The 25090-nt window shown below is 40.3% G+C and overlaps 1 protein-coding gene across 2 annotated transcripts in view; it reads right to left on the bottom strand.

The window, feature by feature from the left end:
* The window catches only part of neto1l (neuropilin (NRP) and tolloid (TLL)-like 1, like), a 62784-nt gene extending 37940 nt beyond the window's left edge, over window positions 1-24844 (bottom strand). For both annotated transcript variants that reach the window (XM_054623238.1, XM_054623239.1), the window contains exons 1-4: window positions 24798-24844; window positions 23861-23917; window positions 23625-23759; window positions 23019-23267 (exon numbers count right to left, since the gene is read on the bottom strand). In XM_054623238.1, the coding sequence (XP_054479213.1) occupies window positions 23019-23267; window positions 23625-23759; window positions 23861-23917; window positions 24798-24825 (469 nt within the window). In that variant the 5' untranslated portion in view covers window positions 24826-24844. The remainder of the gene's footprint in view (window positions 1-23018; window positions 23268-23624; window positions 23760-23860; window positions 23918-24797) is intronic.
* Between the last annotated feature and the right edge of the window lie 246 nt (window positions 24845-25090).

Here is a 25090-nt window from a genome sequence, read left to right on the forward strand (position 1 = left end):
ACTGAACCGTTGTATGACGTACTGTCAACATTTCCACCCATCACATCGAGTGTCTGACACCAGCATCGTCTTGGTGACTGTTTAACATCCAAGCCCTGTATCCTGGAGTTCATGTGTATGACATAAAGAGTTTCAGCGTGTGTTATCTGGATCTGTGGTCTCCGTGCTCTGCTGTCATTGTGAGGGTCTACGGTCACTAGCCTCGGACTCATGAGAATGCCAGAAACAAAGACTCCGAACTAAGACCCTGAGATTTGTATTATTTTGACATGTCTCACACATGCCTGGCATCACTTTGAATAAGGGATGTTGAGTGTTGCCTTGGTTGTAATGTGACTTCTGGGTCAAGAGATCCAACTTGATTGGCAACAATGTCAGCGTGATATAAAAGGTTGATTTATTTTTAAAGTTTAGTCATGCATACATTCACACTTTTACTTAAACATCTTATGTTTATGCACTTGGCCTTATGCCTATATGCACAGAAAATGTGGTACTATAAAATACATTTTCCATAGAAAGAAATGCTGTACACACAAAAGAATTCCAAAGCCCAGAAATAAAAATTTGTGCATTCACATTCAAATTAAGGCATGTGGTTTATCTATTCACATTTGATATATCCATTTTCCATATTCTCCACACATTGAACATGCTCTCTACATGGATCTGTGTAAGAATATATTTCAACTCAAATATAACAGAGCTATTACAGATCATTTAGTCTGCAATTCTCATCCAGTGGTTAACAAATGCAATGCCAGTTTCTTTTTTTAATGTTTGCAATGATTTAAATCTTTTTTATTTAAATCACTAAAATAACGATCAATAAAATTGCAGCAAAGCTGGTGAGTAGATTATAGCAACAAGGTTTTTAAATGACCTCCAAAACCACTTAGACTCCCCTACCGCCTTCATGTCTGTATGTCCTCATATCACAGTGAGAGTAGACCGATCATGTATTTTATTGCAAACTACAGTGTAGCACATGCATCACATGCTTTTGTCAAAACCTGATGGCAGCTTAATATGATCTAAAACATTATGAACTTTCAAAATAAATTCATGATAATCTGCCAGAAGTGCCTCAGGTTTCCTGCTGTGGTAAGTACTACCCATCTTTTAGACTAAAAAGATGTGAATTATCGCTCCATATGTGTATCACAATACAATGAAATCCACCATGACGTATCGATATGACAAAAATTTGAGTACTCTTTCACTAAATACAGTTTTCATCGCAGAATGTAAATAAACAACCTTTATGTTTGCATCGTGAGCGTTATGAGGGCTCATTTAAAAGCACATTTGCATTACATGAGTGAAACATCTGTGTGCATTTTACAGTACATACAGTATGCATACACTGTGGCTTTAAGAAGTTTAGTACATACATTTGCTCTACTAGTGTCCTACTAGTATTAAATGCATCCCCAGCTCCTCTTGCCTCCGCAGGGGAGATCAGCAGGAGTTTAAGGTTTCTGCTCTGAGCCTGCTGAAAGCACAAACTAACACGTTGTTCACATCGCTGGACCTCCACTGGAAAGATCCCGCAGGAAACTATTTGAAGTTTAAATCGTTTATAGCCTCCTCCACTGAGAGGTAGACTTATTTTATCATTACTAACACAAGATCGGCCAGTATTTGCCTTCTGTCAGTGCAGATTCTGATAGAGGTTCTGTGACAGACTCGCTTTCCCGCTTGTGTGTGTTTTACTGCAGATGTGTCTGTCTGTGTGTGTGTGTGTGTGTGTGTGTGTGTGTGTGTGTGTGTGTGTGTGTGTGTGTGTGTGTGTGTGTGTGTGTGTGTGTGTGTTTGTGCATCAATGCATGCTAGGCAGTGTTTTTCCTCCTAAGGCTGTCTTGAACATTTGCTAGCCTAACATTTAAAGCTTCAAGTTAGGCAAATTTTCCTCTTTGTCATTGGAACTGGAAGCATTCAATGTTTAAAGAAAGAGTTAATCAGAGCTTGGAAAACACACACGAGTATACTTAAAGCTAGGTTTGGTAATTTTCTTTAAAAAACATTTTTGTTACATTTGTAACAAGATACAAGTTATCTTTTGAATAAATAAATATAATGCTCTGACAAAATAAAAGAGAAAACATTTGGTATCTCTAGCTGTCGTAGGGCCGTAAGCCTGTCCAATCAGGTAACCTGATTCATCTTTTAATTTGGCCCTGAAACTAATCAGGCTACCTGCCTGTCTACCTTCCTGCCAGTCTACCTGCTTGTCTCCTGCTCGTGCACTCATAGTCTTCCACAAGTCTTCCACTAATTTCTCAACATTACTAACCTTAGCTTTACCAAGTTCATCATTTGTAAAAAGAATTTCATTGCAAAAAAATTTGTAAGAAGAAAGTCTGACTTTTTTCAAAGTTACAGTAAGCTAAAATTCAAGTTTGAAGGAGTTAAAATGCTCTCCAACCTCATTTATAAGCAGTGATGGTGCTCTTTTTCCTAACTGTACTCGAAGCTTTAAGGAAAGATAAGGCCTACTTGGCAGTGGGACACTCGCCTGCCACCAGCACAACAAGAAGGCAACAGGAAGCTAGCCAAGCACTAGCTCTCAGCAGTAGCTGTAGGGGTCTAAGCAGCAGGAAAGCTGTACCGCAACATAGCTTTTGCTACATGCCTGCCAGATTTGAGCATGAATAAATAAACACAGCAAGATCTGTCCAATTTTCCCTCAGTCCTGGGGCTTTAAACCAGAATACTTCTGACACCTGCTATGATCATTCATTATCCTTTCCTCACATGCATTATTTCACAGGTGCCAAGTTAAAAATAGTTCTATCCATTTTTGATAGGTTCCAAGGAATAAGTGAAATAAAGCCCACTTGTGCTTGACACAGCACATAGTGCCAGATGAGGAGATTACTGCTTGTTAAGCTGTTCTGACTGTGGTTCCCACAACCAAACTACTCAACAGGTCACAGTTCACTTGTTAAAAAAACAAGGGAGCCTTCTGGGGAGAAGGAGGACGGCTAAAAAAAACAAAAAAAACTGCACCACCAATGGTCAAGTTTAACAGACTTTTTAACAAGGAGTTTTATCCATGTGGAATAGTTCAGGAGTCACATAATTTTGCTGTGTGCATTGTGTTTGTGACTTCATTAAAATCTCACTTACGCTGCATTAGGGAGCTTTCTTGCATTAACAGCAATTTGTAAAGTACTGTGTTCAATATTCATTTGAATTCATTACGAAGCTCTATTTCCTCCTTATTTCTCCAAAGGCAGTCTAATGTCAAAAAAACTGGTGGTGTATTCACTGCAGCTCCTGCAGCCCAATCATCTCCTGAGCAGGAAACATGCCTGTGTTCCATCTATATAATAACCGAACAGAAATCTACACTTTCCATATGTTTGTCATAGATCATGTGGCTGCTTTAGTTGAGCATAACACAAAATGCTCACAGTAGTGCTCAGTAACACCTTGCTGAACCAAGCTACACCTGAATCTGTGTGTGCTTCTCAAAAACATGTCGAACAATCCGCAAATCACACCCTTGTGGGATATCTTCCAGGACTACTGAGACACACAGTACAGTATGTGTGGAGCTTCTCAGTACAACTTGTATCCTTCAATATGCACCAATTATTTTATAATAACATGAAATGGAGTAATGAAATGAAAGCTTAAGATTTAAAATAAAGTGAGGAGATTATTAACTATGGTCATTGGTTGTTAAGTCCATTAATTAAATGTCAAACATTTTCTTCAGACGACTCAAAACTGAATATATTTAGATTTTAGACAGTTGGTCGGTAAACAAGGGAATTGAAGATGTCTCCTTAAGGTCCTAAAAAACTCTTTGAAAGTTTCTCTTCACTCCTCCAACCCCCACCCCCTCCTCCTGCTCATCCAGGCTCTGGTCATCTCTCATTTTCTGTCCTGGCCCCTCAGTGGTGGAATGAACTCCCCACTGACGTCAGGACAGCAGAGTCGCTGCCCATCTTTCAGCGCAGGCTGAAAACTCACCTCTTCATGAAGTACTACCCTGAGCCTTCCTCGTAGCACTTATCCTATTCGTATTAGTTTGTAGCACTTATTGTATTAGTAATTTGCTTCTGCACTATACTTTTGCTCTGGTTTATGCTTTTAGATGCTTGTTTAAGAAAGGAGATGCACTTATGACTTCTGGTGACTAGTAGTTCTCTTGAATACCTATGTTGAATACACTTATTGTAAGTCGCTTTGGATAAAAGCGTCTGCTAAATGACTGTAATGTAATGTAAAACATTTTTCAGACATGTTTCAAGTTTTTCTGCTGCTTTATAGAGTTAACATGTATTTGCTTAATAAATAAAATATAACCAGAATAATCAATGGTGAGAATAATCGTGAATTGCATTTCATACTTAGGGAATAATCAACAGAAAACAGTCATGATTCATAGGAAATCTTTTTTCTCAGTGCCCGGAACTATGATAAACTTTAGTAATGAAGCAGCAAAAAGGAAGACAAAGTGCAGCAGTTTTGTAAATCATCCAGTAGAAGAAACAGACAGCATCAACCAAGGGTGAGACGCCCCGCTTGCTGCTAAGAGGCGAGGGCAGGGTACAACCTGTCCACTGCAAAATGGCAGGAATAACAGGCTGACACACAAAGAACCGGGCGAGAAAAATTGGTCTCGGCTGTAGAGAAAGTGAAACAAGGAGAGAGACAGCGACACAGAGGTTTTTTTTTTGGAGTAGAAAGAGAATAAGGAAACAGCAGATGGTGGAGATATGGCAGGGGCTGGAGAGAAGGAAGGAATTAAGAGAATACACGCCATAAAACAGTATCGAGAAATGAGAATAGCAAGTGATGGGGAATTGGCAAAAAAGACGCTGATAGAGGCAGAGAGATGAGGAGAGGGAAAAAAGACAAATCGAACGACTGCAAACTGCAAGCCGTTCGAAGTAAGAGAGGCAGGTGATTAGTAGTAATGTGATGACTTGAGTTGAGCGTGTGTGTGTCTGTGTGTGTGCGCTCATGTGATTGCTGATGAAGGATAGCTATCTAGCAAGAAAGAGAGAAAGGCAAAGGGAGAGAGAAAGGCCACCAGCCAAGCGGTCTAGTACCATCCTGGGAGAAACAGCATCTGTCTCAGCAACATAGAGAGGAGAAATCAATAACTATACAGTTAAAGTGTGTGTGCATGTGTATGTGTGTCACTGGCGCATTGGGCTTTCGAATGTGCTTACACTGCATCTACTGCTGTAATTTGATAGAAATACATGGTTCAAGAATGATATGAGTGCATGAGCATGTTTGTCCCAACCACTACTGGGGTTTCTGGGGTTAATACTAATGTCTATTTTATTTTTAAACAAACAAATATATATCTGCCAATAGTATTTCTCGTAATTCTATATTCTATAACATAAAGCAATCTTGATGTTTTTTTAAATGTGACCAAGATACATACTAGTGGGACATTTTAGAGTTGAACATTAAACTCAGCGTTCTCTGGTAGACAAACTATGTATTGGTGACACTCTTTCAAAATGGCATTTCTATAATTTATCCGACAATATATATACAATACGCAAACAACAGTCGATTTATTGATAGCTCTAGACTGAAATGCAACTACTGGATGGATTGCCATGCAATTTTGCACAGACTTTCACGGACCCCAGAATATGAATCCTATTGATTTTTGCGCTCCCTTGACTTTTCCTGGCTCCACCAGCAGGTTGACATCTTTGGCTCTTAGTAGAATATCTAGACAACTATTGGATGCATCGCTGTGATATTTGGTGCAGATTTTCATGGTGCCCAGAGGATGAATCCAAATGACTCTGGTGATTCTCTGATATTTTATGTAGTGTTTTATGGACTGTAAAATATCTCAACATCTGCCTGGTGTACTGTAAATGTTAGCAGACTAACATGCTAAACTAAGATAGTGAACATGGTAAACATTATGCCAGATCTGCAACAATGGCTGTGGACTCTCGCACAGAGATAAATTAACTGTATTTCCTTCATTATGAGGCATCATTGACATGTCTATTCTTTGACTATGTTGATTTGTAAACACTTTTAGGAAATCATTTTAATTGATTAGGACATTTTACATTGATTCTCATCAAGACTGGGCAGTTTCCTGCTCGACTCGGCTATAAACTGAAGCACGTGGCCCCCTTTATCTCATCTGCAGCCTCTCCTTTCACAGTATTTCAGCCATAAACACGAAGAAGAAGAAGGGCGGGGGGCTGTAATCTCACAGCACAGCAGCATTATACCAAAATCCCTCTCTATATGGTGCCCAGACCTAACAACAAAAGCTCCATTTAAGAGTGCCAGCATTTGGCCTAAGATGATACGTAACTCTGCAATTCAAAGTGAAGCATGCAAATATCTGTTTCTTCCACCAGTGGAGAAAGCAAAGTGCAATTCACATAATGGATTTTCATCCCTTTACATGGGCTTACTGTGCAGAGTGTCAATATATTTCTTTTAATTATAAAAATATACTTTCATTTTATCACTGCCAGGAGAGTATGCAAACATTGCTCTGCTTCCAAATGGACACACTCTCACACGCACAACACACACAGATTCATGATGGATTAAAGTGTGTCCACTACTATCGGAAAAATGAATATATATACTGTATATATACTGCATTTATTTCTTTATGTAACCTTTGAAGTCTAATATAAAATGGGGAGAAACACTCTGATCTCCCAGAGAGAATAACCCTGTTGGTCAGATTCACTGCAATCAAAAGGACTGTCTGTTTCTCAATGTGTGTCAGGGGGAATTAAGACCCCTGAATGAGAAATCAAATCACACAGCATTTCCTTTCATCTTCTCTTGAATCGATAGCATGTCATAAAGTATGTTGGAGCAGGCCTCGCAGCATTCTGGCATAATTTACCGACAAGGATGACTGCTTCTTTATTCTTTCGCACAGTTTCAAGCAGAGATGAGCTTCTTGCGACACTTTTGAGCTAACTCCCTGACATTTTCAGGTTTTATCACAGTCAAATTGACACGCTGGGATGAGACCTTCATCAGAGTATTTGTCCTTACAATGCAAACATTTCCTACACCCAATTTAGTCAATTTAGGCTTTCCCCTGCCTGGGTGTTTGATGGATGTCCAGAGTAGTTGGCAGTGGAGTGGAGACTACGCTTTGATGTTCAGGCCCAGACTGTTAGAGTATTCAGGTTGACTTTGATAAACCCCATTAGTGTGTCGCTACCTCTCCCTCTCTCACTCACTCTTTTTCTCGCACACATATGCAAGCTATGAGCCTCAGAGGAATGGGTGTGGGGGCAGAAATACAAGGTTGCTCCGGCACTGCATAAAAACCTGAGTAGGAGAGTGAAGAAGTGGATGATGAAAAAGATAAATAACCGGCATTTGCTAACAGAAAGGAGAGGCAAATTGATTGAGATAACTCAGAATGAATAAAAAAAATCAGATGGTGGCACAGGGTTTTGTTATCAAAGATTTACATATGCAATTTCAGGCTTTAGTCATCATAAAAGATTGACAGATGTGTATCTCCACATCACTGGAGACAGCTGGTTCTTTGAATGTGCCAGCAGAGTTGCAGTGGGTGAACATGAGCTGGTTGATAAAAGAATGAATGATTTGTCAAGAAGTGTGGCGGAGGTCGTACTCTACATGCACGGCAACGCAACGCCCCATTCACCACTCGCCACTATCTAAATTGAAAAGAGTATTTATACCAACTTAGGGATCAGAAGTTAATGGGAGCAGTCATGCATCAATTGAGTTACATAAAAATGTCCGTTGGAAACGGGTGAGATAACTACATCCTTTTAAAAGATTTTTAATTTTCTCAAATTGGCTTTTTGTGTCTGATCGAGGAAGTGTGTGAGTATGCGTGGGTGTGGGTGGGGGTCGAAGGCACATTACTGTGAGAGTTTTAATCAGACATCAGAAGGGGTATTAATGGAGAAATGTGCTAAAAGAGTAGGATCAAATAAAGATCTCACTCCAATGTAATGAAACGCTGCTCTATGTGAGCTGGCTAATCACATTTCCGGCGAAGTTGCAGCACAGATTGCTCAAAGCAATGACAGAGGTGGGAAAGTGATTAAGATGGAGTTTGCACTGTCCCTCTGTTACTAAACATGTAATGAAACCTTTGGCACAAAAGACAGGCTCATTGGTGGACTTACCCTGCCCTCATGTAACCTCTTTTCACTCACTAGGTATCTAATGCCTCGCTTATAATCCCATCTGTTAGTTTATAGGACAGAAATACTATAATTTCTGTTGCTTCACACATCTGAACCCCAGGCTAACTTCCCTCTAGCTGATGAAATCCCTCTCACATTTAATGAAATGAAAATCCCCAATCACACAAAGGATTGCACCGAGAACCCCCAAAAGAGATTTCATAGTTGTGTTGACACAACACAAGCGATGCCAAAAAAATTAACACTATGTTCACTGTCAATGTGTTTTTACCAGAGAAAAGCAGCAGAGGCTTATTTCATTTCAGCACTCTAACAACTAAACTGCCAACTCAACAATAGCCTTCGTTGCTGTAGCTCATATCATATCATCATTGCAACTGTGCTTCCTGCTGAACAGGGCAACAATGTTTGGAAACTTATGGATTTACCCTTCAAATAAAACTTTATAGGGGGCACATGGAAGATACAGTTCTTGGCAGGGTATCTTAGGCTTGGCTGCACATTTCAACAAACACAACTGACTGTGATCTTGCTGTTGGAAGCCGGCAAGGAGCCATATACTTGGCAATCCACTATAATGACTCCTGCAGGGTGATTGAGGTGCCTCCTTGTAGGAAGGGGTGGTATCTTGATGGTTAATGTCAACATTCTACTGTACACACGGCCTCAAGCACTAGAAGCACAACCGATAGGGCCAGGGAGCATTTACTGTCAAGTCTGTTCACTTTCTCATCGGCTCTAGCTCACATTGGGATCTGAGCAGTTAGACCACATTGCGAGGAGGCATCGCTCGCATTGAGTTTCCGCCTCAGTGAGGTGTGGAAAGTTTTGGAACAAAATCCAGACAACATATGAAACGCAGGTTTCGCATCATCTTCCCCCCACACAGGAGTTCCTCTCCCGAGGGAGAGCAAAGGGATGAGAGGAAGAAAACTGGGGTTGGAGCATAGATGAGATGTTGCCTGAGTCGTGTTAAGAAACTGTTGATAAAAACACACTTCCTGATGTTGCTCTTTCAAAATAAAAGCTTTTAAGTTACAAAACAACAGGGTACTTTTATTGTGAATATATATATATTGTAACATGTATTTATGTCCAAATAAGCAGAGCTTTGTAAGTTGCTTTTCCTCAATAAAACAAGTCTACTTTTACTGCACATTGAAGTGTAAAGTGTGGACAAACATATGCGGACACAGCTGACTCGAGATCTGGAGGATCCATTCCCAATAGTCGCAAGTGTAACAACAGCCATAGACTCAAAAGTGTGGGACTGACAACCAATTATGCTTGATTTGGTATTCTTGGTACATGGAAGCACAGCTGCTTTTGACCCCAACTTAACTCTGTAAAAGCATTGTAAACCCTAGTAGAAAAATCCTTTGGTTTCTGCTTCCCCCTTCAATATGAAAAAGCTCCACCAAGCTATAATTTCTGTAAACACAGGAAATTTACTACTTCAGTGCAACCAATCAGAGCTGACTATATATTCCCAACTACAACTAACACACCCGCCAGCTTCAGGCTTTTGAGAGGCAAGAGGGAGGCTCTCCTTAACAGGAAAACAGTAAATGCTTTGAAACTCAGCACTAAAATGCCAGATTTCTTAAAATCACCGGGAGGGCGAAACAACAGATGTTTGACAAGCAGCGTGTCAAGAGATCCATCGCTCGGAGCTAAAACGTCACTCCAGAGCTAGTGGCACCAGCAAATGAATATTCAAGCCATGCCAAAGCCCTGCTCTCCACACACTCAATTTAAGCATGTTCACTGAGCACTTTCTAGCACAATCTAAGTTTCCACAAGCCTCGCCTCTTCAGAGTCAGAGCACGATAAAAATCAATGACTCTGACTTCCCTCCTGATCAGTCAATCTCTCCTATAAACTACAAACACACAATGAGGATTTTTTTATCAGGATTTAAACCTAGTCCCACCACCATCTCCTATCCCCCACTTTTCTTTATTTCTCTGTCTGATGAGTGACCCTGGGATTCAGTTAAAGGCCCTCTTACCTTGCTCTTTGCAGTGTTGAAATAAATGCTGTAGCATTGGAGATTAGTTCACGGATGTGTGATTAAAAACAAATGCTCCATGCTTTTTGGTAGAACGGCCTTTTTGTGGTTTTAGATTGAATTATTTGTACAGCATTTTGCTCCACAGCAAACACCCAAGCCGAGCAAGTCAAAAGGTCCTTGAAATGATAAGTGAAGATCATTTGGCACAAAGACAAATTATTTTCCTCTTGTGTTAATAACCAGTACAGCCAGCACACATATTTTCACCTCATATCAAAATGAGACAGAGGGAAATATCAAAAGGTAAAGTTGGCAGACTTTTGAAATACTAGGAAATAAATTGTTGCCCAGAGGGCGGCAGAATTCTTAATCCCACAGATTCAACCTAATCTTTTCTAATTTAAGAAAAAGAAAATTATGTCCTTGTGGCACACAGCTATCTAGGGAAGGGATGGTGATTTCAATCTCACTTGAATTCTACATTTTGCCAGAAGATGTCTGAATATTTAAGATTGCTGTACATGGCGAGGGTGGTTATGAATAAGTATTTGGAGGAAAACTGACATTATTTTCTCTTCCTTAAAAACATGACCATTTTTACAGGCAGAATACCAACCAAGAACCAACTTCACCTCTACAAACAAACCAGAGTACCAAATGAAAAGGATTTTTTGATCTAAGGGCTCCGATGTAGCAGCTCAGTGGAGGTCCAGTTTGTGTGTTTGTAGATTAGGAGGAGCATACAGATTTGAGTAGTTTCCCACTGTTAGAATCCAGCTTGACTTGAAATGTATTCTTTGCAAATAAGGACACAAATATAGAGCAGCATTTCATTTTGCATGTGCATGACTCCATTTATGTGACAAGTTAGCAGTTGTCAAAAAATGACTTTTTCCACAAATTCTTAATTGCACAAACAGACTTTGCATGGGTGATCCTTGCAAGATGTTGAATTTGCAGATTTGACAGAAAACAGATTCAGACTCAGCTATTGTTGAGTGTCAGCTAAGGATACTTATGTCCTTTGCATTAACAATCTACAAGTTGAGCTACTATAAACCTGACTATCCAAAATTATGACTGAATAATAATTACATAAATGTGCTGAACGGATGAATAAGATACATTTTCGACAAACCGAAGGATTTCCTGAAAAAATTTGATCCCCCTCCTGCAGATCTGATATTTCATTATATAGAATGATTAGTGCAGGCATGAAAGATAAAGTCAGTATGTGATTAACATTTAAATCCTGCAGATATGAAGCATCCGTCACAGAAAAACTGTTTTCTAGTATTGTGTTTTTCAGTAGCAACAATCTAACCATACGGAGAGCAAACTGTTATGGCAAAGAGCAGTTTCAAGGCTGTTTATAAGTAAGTGCAGAAATGTGTGTCTGTGTATCATGAGGAGTCATTTGTATGCATGTTAGGCACAGAGGCTTATTAGTGGCCACAAGGTAAAAGCCAATTGGAATCCTTTTATAGACGGTGGCGAGAAAAGCCAGTGTCAGCTCAATGAATATTCAGATAGAAGCAGAGCCTTGAGGGGACATGGAGCGGTCCCAATCTTTTATCAGACTTCCTCACAGCGTGGACATAACCCATTCACAGCAATCCAAATCTTTTCTCCCTTCTCCTCTTTTTGTCTCTTTGCATGGCTCATATACTGTATATAGAGTACGTTCATGCAGCAGTATACTCTTTCCCCACATCAGCTTCCTCGAGCTGTACATTTTCCAGCGTAGGGGAATAATGAAAGCCAGCAACGGTGGGTGGCCATGTGCGTCGCATTGTATAGGGGTCTTGTGATTAATTGAGCTTGCCAAATGGAAAATGAAATGCCAGCAAGGCCATGCTGTTCAGCAGGCTGTTAGTGTTTGTTTGGGAGAGAAGAGAGAGATGAACACATATGATCGACTTCCTGACTTTTCCAGGTCCTTGCACTCGGCAATCTGCCAGAACGACTTCAGACGACCAATGGAAGACGATGGTCTTAATTGACTTGCTGGGCTCCATTGGTGTACAGTCAGTGGTCTGAGGAGGAAATAAAAATGTTCTCTCACACCCTCCTGCACCTCAATTATCACAGATGGATGAGCAATTTGAGCTTTGAGAAGGGTGAAAGAAAACAAAATGTGCGAGAGAAGGTGATGGAAACCAACACCTCGCTAAGAACGTGAGTATGTTTGTGACGCCGTCGTCTTGAGAGTTCTTTCAGTTCTCGTGACTCAAGGTTTTGGAGCCAAGCAAATTCTTGACACCTTCAGCAAAGTGAAGTGAAAACACCTGCAAAGAATATCGCACAATCTGTTTCAAACCCCCAGGAAACCAAATGTAACATGGACGTTCAGGACCACAAACAGTAAACATTCAAATTTAACCTCGTCTTTCCTGTAGGGGCTGTTTAGCAGCCCACAAGCTCACATAACGGATCCTCTGGGTGCAATATCAATCCTTCAAACAGACAGGTGGAAAGCTGGGGGGAAGCAGGAGAACCAAGTAGATTTTTCCGTGGAAGATTTTGCCTTGTCCTGCTTCAGCATTCTGCCATTATTGGTATGAATAAGCAGGCATCACTTTAAACACCTCTCCACACCTGGTCTGCCCTGTACACATTTTTTGTTCCAATATTATTACAGTGAATGTTTTTTCCTTGGTTGAACCTAGGGAACCCTAGAATAAATGAAATATGATGGACTGAGAGGAGCTGGAGAATTACAGTCTTACGGTTTTAAACCATAAACTACTTGTCATGGTTTTTCTATAAGCCTATCAAATGGTTATGATATGCATTAATCCTCCAACACAGTCCCAACAGTATATGACCCAAGCTGCACTTTCATTTCATGAAATGTACCATTCACTCATTGTTTGTCATTTCCTATATGGGAGTATTATTTATTGTTGTGGCCGTCTGCTTGAATCTACAAATGCTTTATTATTCTGAAATGTTTTAAGGATTACTCAAATTCCGCATTTCATAATCCCATCATGGTTTTACCCTCCTTAGTTGTTGAACGTTGACATAATTCTCATGGCAGCCAAACAAAAGCTTGCCATTACCTATTAGATTACCCTGATGCCAAATGTGATTTAGCTCCCATCGGAATCAGACATTTGCTCTAAGATGATAAGCTGGGAATGCAAAATCCAATCCGCTGCCAAAAAGGATGTAAGAAAATGGTGGAGAAACATGTAGGTTAAGGAAACAGACCATCATTCAAACTCCTTTAGAGGCAGTTATTAGACTTTTTCTCCTTGTGTGTTAAGGAACTCCTTAAGGGAGGAACCTGATAAGATGAAGAGGAAAACAAACGCCAAACCGGCCAAGCGTGTAAAGCAATCTGCCCTGCGACATCCTTGGAAGATCAGAGGTACAAATCAGGAGCGATGAGCAAACAAAACATTCACCTTCCAAAAATGAAAAGACCTTTTCAATCAACTCTTAAGAGAATAATTCTCCAAGACGTTTGAGGACTTAATGTGTGCAGAGATAAAACAAACAGCTAAATCTCACTGCTGCCTAATACAGCATAATGGAGAGAGTCAGGCTCTCAGCTTGACAGCCAAGGATCCAGCACGGTGATAGGCTAATGAAACAAAGAGCCCTAGGCGAGCTGTTACGCCTACAGAGCGGGGAGGAAAAAACACTTAGAACAATCCAGCTAATTTCCAATGCAGTTCTGAGAGCAAAGACCTTATGGATCATGTGTACAATGTAGCAAACATGGTGTGAATACACAATAGGTCGCTCTATTGTGGATGTAGCACAGGAAGGACACAGGGGTTTGAATAGGAAGGCAGCCAAGATTGTGTTCCAGATTGGAGCGATGCATAGTGTAGACAAACACACCCACACACACACACACACACACACACCCACACACACACACACACACACATGTTGCAGCATACTGTCGGTACACTAGGGTATTGATACGTATGGTGTGTGCAGTCAGTCGATACACGCACAATCCCCAAACCAGGCCACAAACAAATACCCCCCCACACCCAGCATGGTTTACATTACTGCAGTCTTCAAGCTACAACAGAGTGGCGGCCTGACCCCCACAGCATCTGTAACTGAACAGCAGGCCTGGGTAACAAACTGCCACGGAGGATGGAAGCAGGAGGCAGGCTGAGCCGCTGATTGATCTGCAGGGTAATTGGCTGGGAGCGGCTGAAACAGCCAAAGGACGTAAATATCAGCCGTCCTGCTGGATAGTGAGTTAAGTTCCACGGGGCAAAAAAACACTGACTAGTTTTCCCCTGAGTGAAGTCTGGTAGTCTGATAAGCTGGTGAACATTTTGTGCCGGGACTTCTCTGCTGAGCAGAGTGGAGCAAGGTGTGATGTCAGAGGAAGAATAGGAGAGGAGACACATAAGGCAGAAAGATAATAGAAGCTGCAGGCACACCAGAAAGTAGTACAGCGAAATTCACCCAGGCGTCTTTGTCAAGTGTGTGGTTTTAGAAACTTTTAATGCACTCACAAGTTGCAGGTGTAGTCGGTGTCGCTGGCTATTGAATTGCGAACAGAATAGCCAGCTGGGAACAGACTATTGCTCGACAGTCACATAGCTCTCGACGGTAGCTAATGTTAGCCTGCTAAGCTTTGTTTTCAGTCGTTACATTAAGTTGTCAGTTTGCATCAAGCTTGTAGCCAAATTTCTTTTTTTTAACTAATTGAATTAACTTTTCTTTATAAGGGTAATCTTAATGAGACATATGGTTTTAATCTCAAGCAAGACCTTGAGACATATATTCAAAACACATAGATTATCTGTATCATTGGCTCCTGCTTCTTAATTGTTAACAAACCACACTAATTCAAAATTCTTAAAAATGAATGATACAACACATGAGGTACAATAGCTTTGTGTGCCAAAGTTCAACAAAGTTTCCAAAGGATTTTCATTCAAAAGCCATTTAGTGAATAAGGCTTAAAGGCTTGTTCATGCTTAAAGGATAATTCCAGTTTCTTACAAATTAAGTGATTTGTATTGTCAAAGTTGAAATGGGAATAATAATAATAATAATGGATTTTATTTATATAGCACACTTTAAAATACAAAGAAATCTGAAGGTGCTGAAGGTGGGAAGTCTGATCCATCTTTATAATGGAACTTTATTACAGAACATTTTTAAGTTCAATTTTATTATTGCAGATAGAAATGATGGCCAAAACTATGAAAAATAAGCCGGTTACCGGTTGCATGGTTGAATTTCCTGGAGCACCACGGAAAGCATGTTAAACATGTATGCCAAGGTGAGTGAATGGGATACGTTGTTTCAAATGGATCTGGTGCATAACACATTGAGCGCATGAGCCATGCATATCAGGGAGACAGGCAAGGGGAGAAGAAAAGAGGTAGTGTTAGCTGAAAAAAGAGAGACAAAGAGGTGAGTTCGTAGAGCGAGGGTGAGACCGTCCTCTTCCACAGCTGCAAGAGGTGTGCCTGCAATGCTAACTGACTCCATCCATCTCCTTTTGCTAAAACAGGGGCAGTGTCGAGGGATGGGTGTCTTCAGCTGAGCTCAAATGTAGCAACCGTCATTCTTCCTCAATCACATTGGAGCACAGGAGATTCTTTAGGAAATGAGATTGATGTTGCAGCTCCACGGCAGTTCTCAAAACACAGGTCATTTTACACCACCATCACCTTTTTTTGTTTTTATGAATGAAATGAGTCATTTGAAGATTAAACACAGAGACCCACATCATTTCTTCAGCTTATTGCTTTACACATGAGGAGTATATTTACGCTGTGAGTAATGTACCTCTACACATTTCCCCAGTAGAGAAAAGATACCCATAACAATCAGAGAAACAGTTGGCAGCGCAGGAGATTACTATCAGAGAATGTGATTTGAACTGCAGGGAGCGCTGATGAAAATAAGCATTAGGGCAAAAATATTTATTTAATATTGGTTTTTTTGTGTTGATTTATCAGGGGTGACTTCATGCGAGCAGCTCATTCAGGCAAACACACTCTTCCCTTAGCTCTTGGGAGAACAGGAGAAAATGCACCACAGGCGATTACTCTCATGAATTTCATCTACCTTTCCTCTGTGCTCCTTTGTGAATCTGTATCCGTACCAGTGTTGGGCCATGGAAAATGAAATTTTACTCCCAGTGCCTTAGGTGCTATAGCAGTGTGGGACAAAGTCTTTATTGGATTTAGGTTGAGAGATATCACAGTAGAAAGTCGGACCACAAATCACATGCTCTGTTTTCACTGACACCTCTATTTGGACGACTGTACAAGTCATGGTTCTGATTCTGCAACTGCATGGTTTGTTTCTCACCTAAGAAATATTGAGATCATATAGGTTAGAAGAAATTTGACATTATCATAGTTTTCTTTTTTGAAAATCAGAAGCAAAAAACAGTCACAGCCCAACAATTACCGCTGCCCCCCAATCAGTCAAATATAAAAGTGTATAAGTCGACTTATTTGTTTTTTCTCATTTACCCAAATTTGGCTCTCATCATTTCCTTGTCTCATCATAAGTAGGTTGGCGAGTATGTTAAATTCCGTTTTAAATGACAGTGATTGCTAACTATCATGAATTATGATATGCCTACTGCCAATCTGTTGAATGTCAGTGTCTTTGGGAACTTCATCCTGGGAGTTTAGTGGATGCAACTGAACAAAAAAGCGACTCAAACATTGAAATGTCAGATGTTGCCATTGGCAAATGACTTTGGAGGCAGATGTGAAACTGGGCAGTCGCTGAACTTTCTGTTCTGCCCCGGCAATGGTGCTGCTGAAGTAGGTTCCTTCCAAGAGCAAAGAGTCGATCTCTACGGTTCAATTTTCAATTTTGAGTCCATCTTGGTTCAATCTCGTGGCCCTGCCTCCTTTATGATGGGCCCATATATCCTATTACAGCAATAATCTTAAATGTCAATTGACTCATTTCATTTCAAAATGATTCTCAGTCCAGTCAGAGCTTGGCTTTGGCAATAAGGGGCTTAGATCAATCAGTGCCATCTTGATCAGAAATAAATTAGCCATGGCTTGAATTCTTGATAGAAGAAAACATGCAGTGGCAGTGCTACTGAAGGTGCCTCAGGTAACACATGCGGCTGAATGGGATACTGACCAGCAATTATTTGACAATTTCTTTCCACAAGGGGAAAAATAGGATTTGTTTTTTATTTCACTACAGTGAATATGAGTTTGTGTTTTGCATAATATTCACATTTAAATTACAAATGTTTAGTAAAAGTCCAAGGAATTTTATCAAGCATTTTCCACAGTCCACACCTGACAACCACGTATATCCATCCATCCATCTTCCATAACCTGCTTATCCAGTTAAGGGTCGCGGGGGTGCTGGAGCCGATCTCAGCTGTCAATGGTTGAAGGCAGGGTACACCCTGGACAGGTCGCCAGTCTGTCGCAGGGCTGACACATAGAGACAAACAACCATTCACGCTCACATTCACACCTACGGACAATTTAGAGTCTTCAATGCACCTAAGCTGCATGTCTTTGGACTGTGGGAGGAAGCCGGAGAACCCGGAGAGAACCCACACTGACACGGGGAGAACATGCAAACTCCACACAGAAGGTTGTCTAGCCCGGGAATTGAACCCGGGCCCCTCTTGCTGTGAGGCGACAGTGCTAACCACTACACCACTGTGCAGCCCACAACAGTAGTAAAAACCCCAAACTACACAAATCCAACGCAGAAAAGTCATTATGTTTCATCTTTAAATGCAACATGCTGTTTTTCTTTTCACAATATTCCCAACGAAGGATTAGTATCACTAGTCCTTGGGTTAAGGATATGTACATCTACTGCCCAAGTCTCCAAAGAGCAGCATCTGCCTCACCACCAGGTCTTGGCTCTGCACACAGCCAGTGATCGGAGGGCAGAAGCAAGAAGGGGAGAGCTTGCAGGTTTTATTTGCTCTTGCTTTGTCTTAAGGTGCTGAAACACTACTTAATCTACCAGTCCACAGGGTTCTAAGGTCACGGCGCCCGAGGACGACCTAAAAAGCAGAATGCTGCTCAAATCCCTCAACAGAATTGCACACATAGAATTATACTTCACACTGTAATTTCCCTTGCTGCACTTGCTGTATTCAACTATTCTACGTGCAATTTTATAGCATGTGTTAGAACATAGGGCTGCTGGTCACAATGTAACACCTTGACTTTGTCGCCGACCTCCAGGTATGATGTGAATCTACGGAGGGAAATGTCGTGTGTGCTACAAAGCTTGTAACTATACTATTAATGATGGACAGCTGAATTTGACTGACGCTTTGGTTCTCTTAGCACATAGACAGTGGCTCAATATCCCACTTTCAACCTTAAATTGTCACTATTTAAACAACTACTAAACTAAATCAATGTTCCAATTTGAATATATTGGGGCAGAATGATGACACAGGCGGACTTGATGAAACAATAAAAAATATGAATCAACCCAGGGTTTATTATGCAAATTCAAACAAACTCTTGGCCTCAGGCTTCCAGCCCTTCCCTACACTTCTCTTGTGGGTGGTTTGCTCCTTCTATGCCAGGCTTTCCTCACTTAATTGATTGAGCTCTGCCTTTTATATGTAAAACTATGGAGCAGTAGCATGATTACTCCTGCGATACACTTACAGTAGGCTCTGCTTGATGCGTCAAAGTGGCATTAGGATAACGTGTCAAGGTTATACGTACTGCTTCAGGGCATTTTTGAGAGACTCACTAATGGTACCTCAATATGCACTTAAAGGGACAAGTTGACATTTTTTTTAACCGCCTATTCACTTTTGTGCCAAGAACAAGAGAAGAAGGTTGATACCTTTTCCATGTGTGGTTAGTAAATATTATCAGCCACTTAGCTTGAAGCTAAGACTGGACACAAAAAACAGCAAGCCTGGCTATGGCCTGATTTACACCTGCTGTTAATATGTGATTTGTATCTGGATATTGACATCCAATCCACAGGCTTTTGCATTTACACTTGTATTATTGAGCACTCTCATTATCTTGATTCTTCCTGTGATCAGATCTCAATATGCTAGTTTTGGTCAGGCAGGGCTTGCAGACTTTAATACAGTGTCAAGGGAAGCAATGCAGAACTGTCCCATTTTTTTTTGTGAGGGAAAATTTGCTAGCTACTGCTATTATCGTACCTTTTTGCCAGGCTTGCTCGAGCTGGCTGGAAGAGGCAGAGTTAGGTGATCTTTTACCTTGCTGGATGGGTTTTTCTCTTAAAATAGTGGTCACACTGTATGGATTGTATTAATGCCTGGCTTAACCTTAAGGTGTGAGCCGGGTGATAACATTCTGATCCAGATGTGTGCATTTACAGCTTGCATTACCATTCTTTTGTCCTTATCCTGATCAGATATCCAGAATGCACACTAATGCAAGGTGTAGATGGGTTGAAAATCTTGCTTGTTTAAGCCGCACAGAAACAATCAAACAGTGGTTTTAGAGTTATCACAGATTTTGTGGGTGCGTTTCATTTCTTCTCTGAGTCACACGTGTAGCCTGCCAGATGGAATCATTGACTGGTGAGCTTTCGTGTACTGATCAACAGGTAGATAGACTCATCATTGAAAGTTTGTCCTTGTAGCTGATCTAAGTAAATATGAGAGAGTTTAATGATTTTCAACTATCTCATGTGATTTTCAAATATATATAAAAACAGTCACAAACAACAAGCTACAATATATTTTGCTAAATAAAAAGAAGACTGCTGTAAACATTCTGTGACGCAAGTAAAGACCAAGCGTGAGGCATCTGGGTGTAATTTGTTTGACAATAAATTGCTCTTCACATCACTGGGACAGACATGTTCATTGAGTGACTGTTCCGAGTGAATCGACTGTTACACCAGCATCTCTTACTTCCTCTGATGCCACAAATAAACTGAATACATAGCATCTGCAGACTTTAAGTGGTTCACTGAAGTACCTCCACATTAAATATATGACTCTACATATTATGAGATTCTAGTCACTGCTTGTTCATCCACTGGCTTCTCTATTAACCGCATTAGTCATCAGGAGCACAAGGCTCTGTGAGGACAGGATGTGAAGGAGAGCCATGAGAGTTTTTATCTCTCTGCTCCTAAAATGACTGAGGGAAGAGAGTAAGAGGAGCTGATTCATGTCACCTTTGTTGCTTCTTTTTTCTCTCCCATGCATCAGAGGAGGGCTGTGTGAATTAGCATGGTTTGCAGAGCAGCTGCAGATGTGAGGCACTATTCAAGTACTCGAGTATCAAGTCAAGTGAATTCAGGACTTTTATCTTCTTTAATTATGTAAATCATATGCCACAGATATTTCCTATCAAGTCGAGAGGCGGAGATTTTTTCTTTCCTCTCAGCAAATTTTCAATGAGACTCCCAAGAGGAGCATGCCGAGGAAACAATACTTCAGCTGCACGTTACAGAAAATGTAGTCAGACGCTTTATCTCTGAATATCAAGTGCTGGAAATAACAAATTATCTTTGTTCTGTTTAGCTTGAAGTATTTTTTGTAGTGACTTTTTTTACAAAAGGCCTGCCGTACTTACATTTTTATTCAAGACATCCATCAGTAAAGCCAGTTTTGCAGATTATCCCTTATGTAATGTATATGTCAACGCAAATTACAGGTTGTATTTATTGCTCATATTTATTAAAAAAGTAATTCAACATCTTGGAAAATATGCTTGTTTGCTTCTGGCCAAGGGTAATATGAAAGTACTGATGTTAATACAGTGAATATGAAACTACAACACCTGCAGCTGGTTAGCAAGCCAGATAACACACACACCGTTATACACAAAGTCTGTGCATACATTTAGCGAAAATCTGTGCATCTAATAAATGGGCTCTTTATGGGGAATCAATACGGTCTGAGGTCCAAAGTGAGTGAAGTAAAATTCGGTTTGCTTTCTGACTGGTAGGCAGATTAGCTGTTTCCAGTCTTTGTGCTAAGCTAACTTCAATTTTACTGTACAGACCAGGCGACCATCTCTGGTTCTGAAAAGTAAAGCCATTACCGAAGTGCCTTAAACTTGCATTCTCTCTACTGGCCATCGGGGGGCGACTCCTCTGGTTGCAAAAGGATGTCAGATTGTATAGAGAAGTCTATAAGAAAATGACCCTACTTCTCACTTGATTTAGAACCTGTTCACATTGTGAAAATGAGTTTATGGTCCCACTAGTTCAAGTCTTCTTCAATACAGCATGATGTTCATTTAGTAAAGTATGGTCCCATTCAGAGTAAAATCGACCATAAAGTATGCTTTGAGGTGTGGCTACCTTGTGAGTGGAAGGTTGCTACCGCTACCAGAGTTGTATACAGCGTCTCTACGTCACTTGCCTGCAGTCAAAATTTGGTCACTTCCGTTCACTGGTTTGGCAAAAACACAAGATGGCGACGGCCAAATTCCAAAATGCCGAACTTGAGGCTTGAGAACCACAGTCCATAAACCAGTGGGTGATCAGGCAAAGACTACGTCCACTTCTTATAGTGTGACTCAATCTTTTCATTTAACTCCTGATAAAAGAGTGAATAATCGTATTTCCCAAAAATGTTGAACTATTTATTTTAAAGTAGCCTATAGTTGAGCTAAAACACTATCCATCCAATTATATTATTGTCTGCTAAATGTTTAGCTGCTCAACTAGCCTTACAAATAAGTTATACATTTCTTTAATAATAAAACTTAAAATCAAAGTTGATGTGTAGAACTAAGCTGCACGTTCAAAGATTCATGACTCAGCAGACAACAATCTCTGTAAAACAGAACATATCCATGCACTTGATTTTTGTGCCGATTTATATTTTTTTCAACACCTCACTGAAATGCATGAGAAAAATTGTAACTGGCAGTTTAACGTTGTGTCGCTTTTACACTGAACAGATGGAGCTACAGCAGCTGTACCTTAGAGTAGTTTTTACATAAGCAATTTAACTTCTACTACAGTAGCAGCATTTCTGCTTTATTCCTCAGTATATTTCATTCCTATTGACGGCACTTCTTCACAAATTTCCAATGAAGAGCTTCACACACCTACACACAACGCCTTTAGAGATAAATCTGTAGTCCCTCTCCATCTCATTGCTTTCTCTTCAATAGCCTGTCGCTAGCATGTTTTTCAGATGAAAGGTTGACGTACTGCGTAAATGTTCATCATATAAACAATCAAACTCTCAAATCTCCGATGGTAAAATTACAATGAAGGTGCAGTGGATGTGAAGCCAAATTGGCATATACCTTTGGTGCTTCCGGGCACTGTGCCTTTCAACGCTCAAACACACTTAAAAAGTTGACAGTGTTATTAATCCCAGTCGAGTGTAGGTGAAAGAATATTAAATCGTGGATATGCCCTGATTCCTTGTCATCTACCCTCACTCTTATTCAGTAATGGGATCTCAACCGAAGATGAAGCAAATTAAGAAAACTAAAGGTTTTTCACACAAACTTAACTGCCACGATTGTGTTGTACAATTCTGATTAGCTTGCTACGCTCTCTCTGCTTCTTCCAGCCCTGTGAACTGTAGAGTGGTGCAGCTGAACTGAATTCAAATCGGAGCTACTTCACATCAGGCCAGATATATAGAGAGAAGAAATAACAGCCTTGCCAGTCGCACGAGTGTCCCAGCAAATGACAGTATATTGCCAATGGAAATACTGACCGTGTGCAGACAGAGAATCAATACAACTGCAAGAGGCTCCCACAAGGACGAGTTTCCTGGAAGATGTTTGTTATTCATTTGGAGCCTTGCTGTTAGGGGCCAAAAAAAGCATGGACGTGCTCACAAAGAAAGAAGTGAGTTGACAAGAGCAGTAAGGCAAAACAGCAACAAAAACATTTACCTGCAGTGAAGTTGTAACTTGCTGAAAATCCCACCGCTTCCAGTTCACCATCGGTTACGAATTTTATCCACAGATATCGGCCGCTACTCCTGATATCAGGCGGGCTGTGCTGACCGCAGTACCGTCCGAGTATCGGGGAGAAGCCAAAGGGTCCATCCCGAACCTCGATGTTGTCAAATTTACATTCCCAAGAGGACTCGATGGAATAATTCTCCTCAAAGTGTAGATCAATACACTGCCTTGGTGGTGCTGGAAGACAATTTCAAAAATTACCACCTAGCACACGGGAGGGAGTGAAATATTAGTCATGCTTTCATTGATGAAGGTTCAAGTTGTTTCATTTCCAGCACGCCCGCACACTCAATACCTCAAATCCCCTCTGTTAGTCAATTTATCTCTAAAACACCAGATAGTTATTGGCGTCCACATTCACTTTGGTGATTTTATTAACCTGATTATCAGCTCTGAACAATCAAATACCCCTTTCTAATTTGAAAAAAATACCAGCCTGTCCAATAAACCAACAAATTGCATTACTCTCTAGGGATAAAACCAGGAATGCTTTAGCTTAAGAGAACAAATAGATTTTTTAAAGGCGATATTTACCTTCAAGGATGTAAACACACTCTGTGTCTGGGGGGTATTTGTTTGGGTAATTTGGAGAAGTGAAGAGCCCTCCTTCTGGTTCTTTCACCCACGTTCCACATTGACCTGCAGGCTTCACTCCAGAGTTGTTCTTCACTAAAGATACATGCAGCAGAGAAAAAAGAAAAGAAAGTGAAAGATTAAAGCTTTGAAGAGAGGATTTTTAGGGAGTCAAAACACACGGCTGTGGTGATTACCTGATGTATCCTTCCTTGTTGCTCCAGACAACCCAAGTATGAGAAGACTTGCAACAACTGTCAAAACAGAAAGACAAATACATTGTGAAGACTGTGACACTTGCATATGGGTTTCCTCTGTAATTTCCTTTGTTTTGTGCACAGCTTGATTTCCGCTGAGGGAGGGTTGAGTCAGCAATGTCCACATTTTGGGTTTAAGTTTACATGTACTGCATATCAGCAATATGCCAAATAAACCTGGGCTTGACTGTAACCTTAACACATCCCCAAACAGCACACAATACCTAAAATAATTGCAATAACAGGTCATTATTGGCATTTTGTCAATTATGATGATTTATACATGTAGTGTAAACAAGTTGAAACCTTTATAATGCTAATAGACTCAAATTAGCTCAGAACTTAACCTCTATAGGCCTGTACAGTAAATGTGTTTAAACAGGTAATCTGCATGACTCATGTGTGGTCTTTGTAAGCAATAAACCTTATCCCTAAAAACATTTTTTAATTATGAAGGGTAATTTCAATAACCTCTTATAATGCATTTATAATAGCCATTATAATCCATCTCAACAGAACAGTTCTTTAAAAATGAACAAAAAAAACAACAGAATTTACTGAAAAACATAAAAAAACATAAAAGATATGAATACAATTTTAAAAAGAAATAACTATACATAAAAAAATGTTTAAAAAACCCAAAACATGTCTTACAATTTACGAAAAATGCCCCCCCAACCCCCAAACAACTTATAGAGTGACCTTCAACACTGAGTTTACAGGTTGCTGATTGCACTGTGACTACATCATAGTTATGTTTGATGTTCTCACACCATGCTCCTGTTCTGAGTTAAACCATCACACTTCTCTTTCGTTCACAAGCATGCAATAGAGCTGTGAACCAAGTGTGCTTCAGCTGATGAACAGGATGTCTTACCGTGATGGAAGCTGTGCCCATGTACCATGTCTGTTCCTTTCACAACCGGCTTCAGACTCAACTAATTCCATTTAGATTTAGGAATACTTGAAGAGAAAAAAAAAGATTGAGATGAGAGTTTCTGAAAATTCACTCCTGGAAACCACTCATATCATGCAATCTGTCGGTGAAACAAATAAAAGCAATTAAATCTTCAGTGGATATAAAAAAAAAAAGTATCCTTGCAGATGAACTAATCACCAGTTTCATATAAAACCAAAAACAGTTCTAAACAATCGCCCGATTTCCATCCA

The sequence above is a fragment of the Anoplopoma fimbria genome, chromosome 21, assembly GCF_027596085.1.
Source record: "Anoplopoma fimbria isolate UVic2021 breed Golden Eagle Sablefish chromosome 21, Afim_UVic_2022, whole genome shotgun sequence".
Classification (NCBI taxonomy): domain Eukaryota; kingdom Metazoa; phylum Chordata; class Actinopteri; order Perciformes; family Anoplopomatidae; genus Anoplopoma; species Anoplopoma fimbria.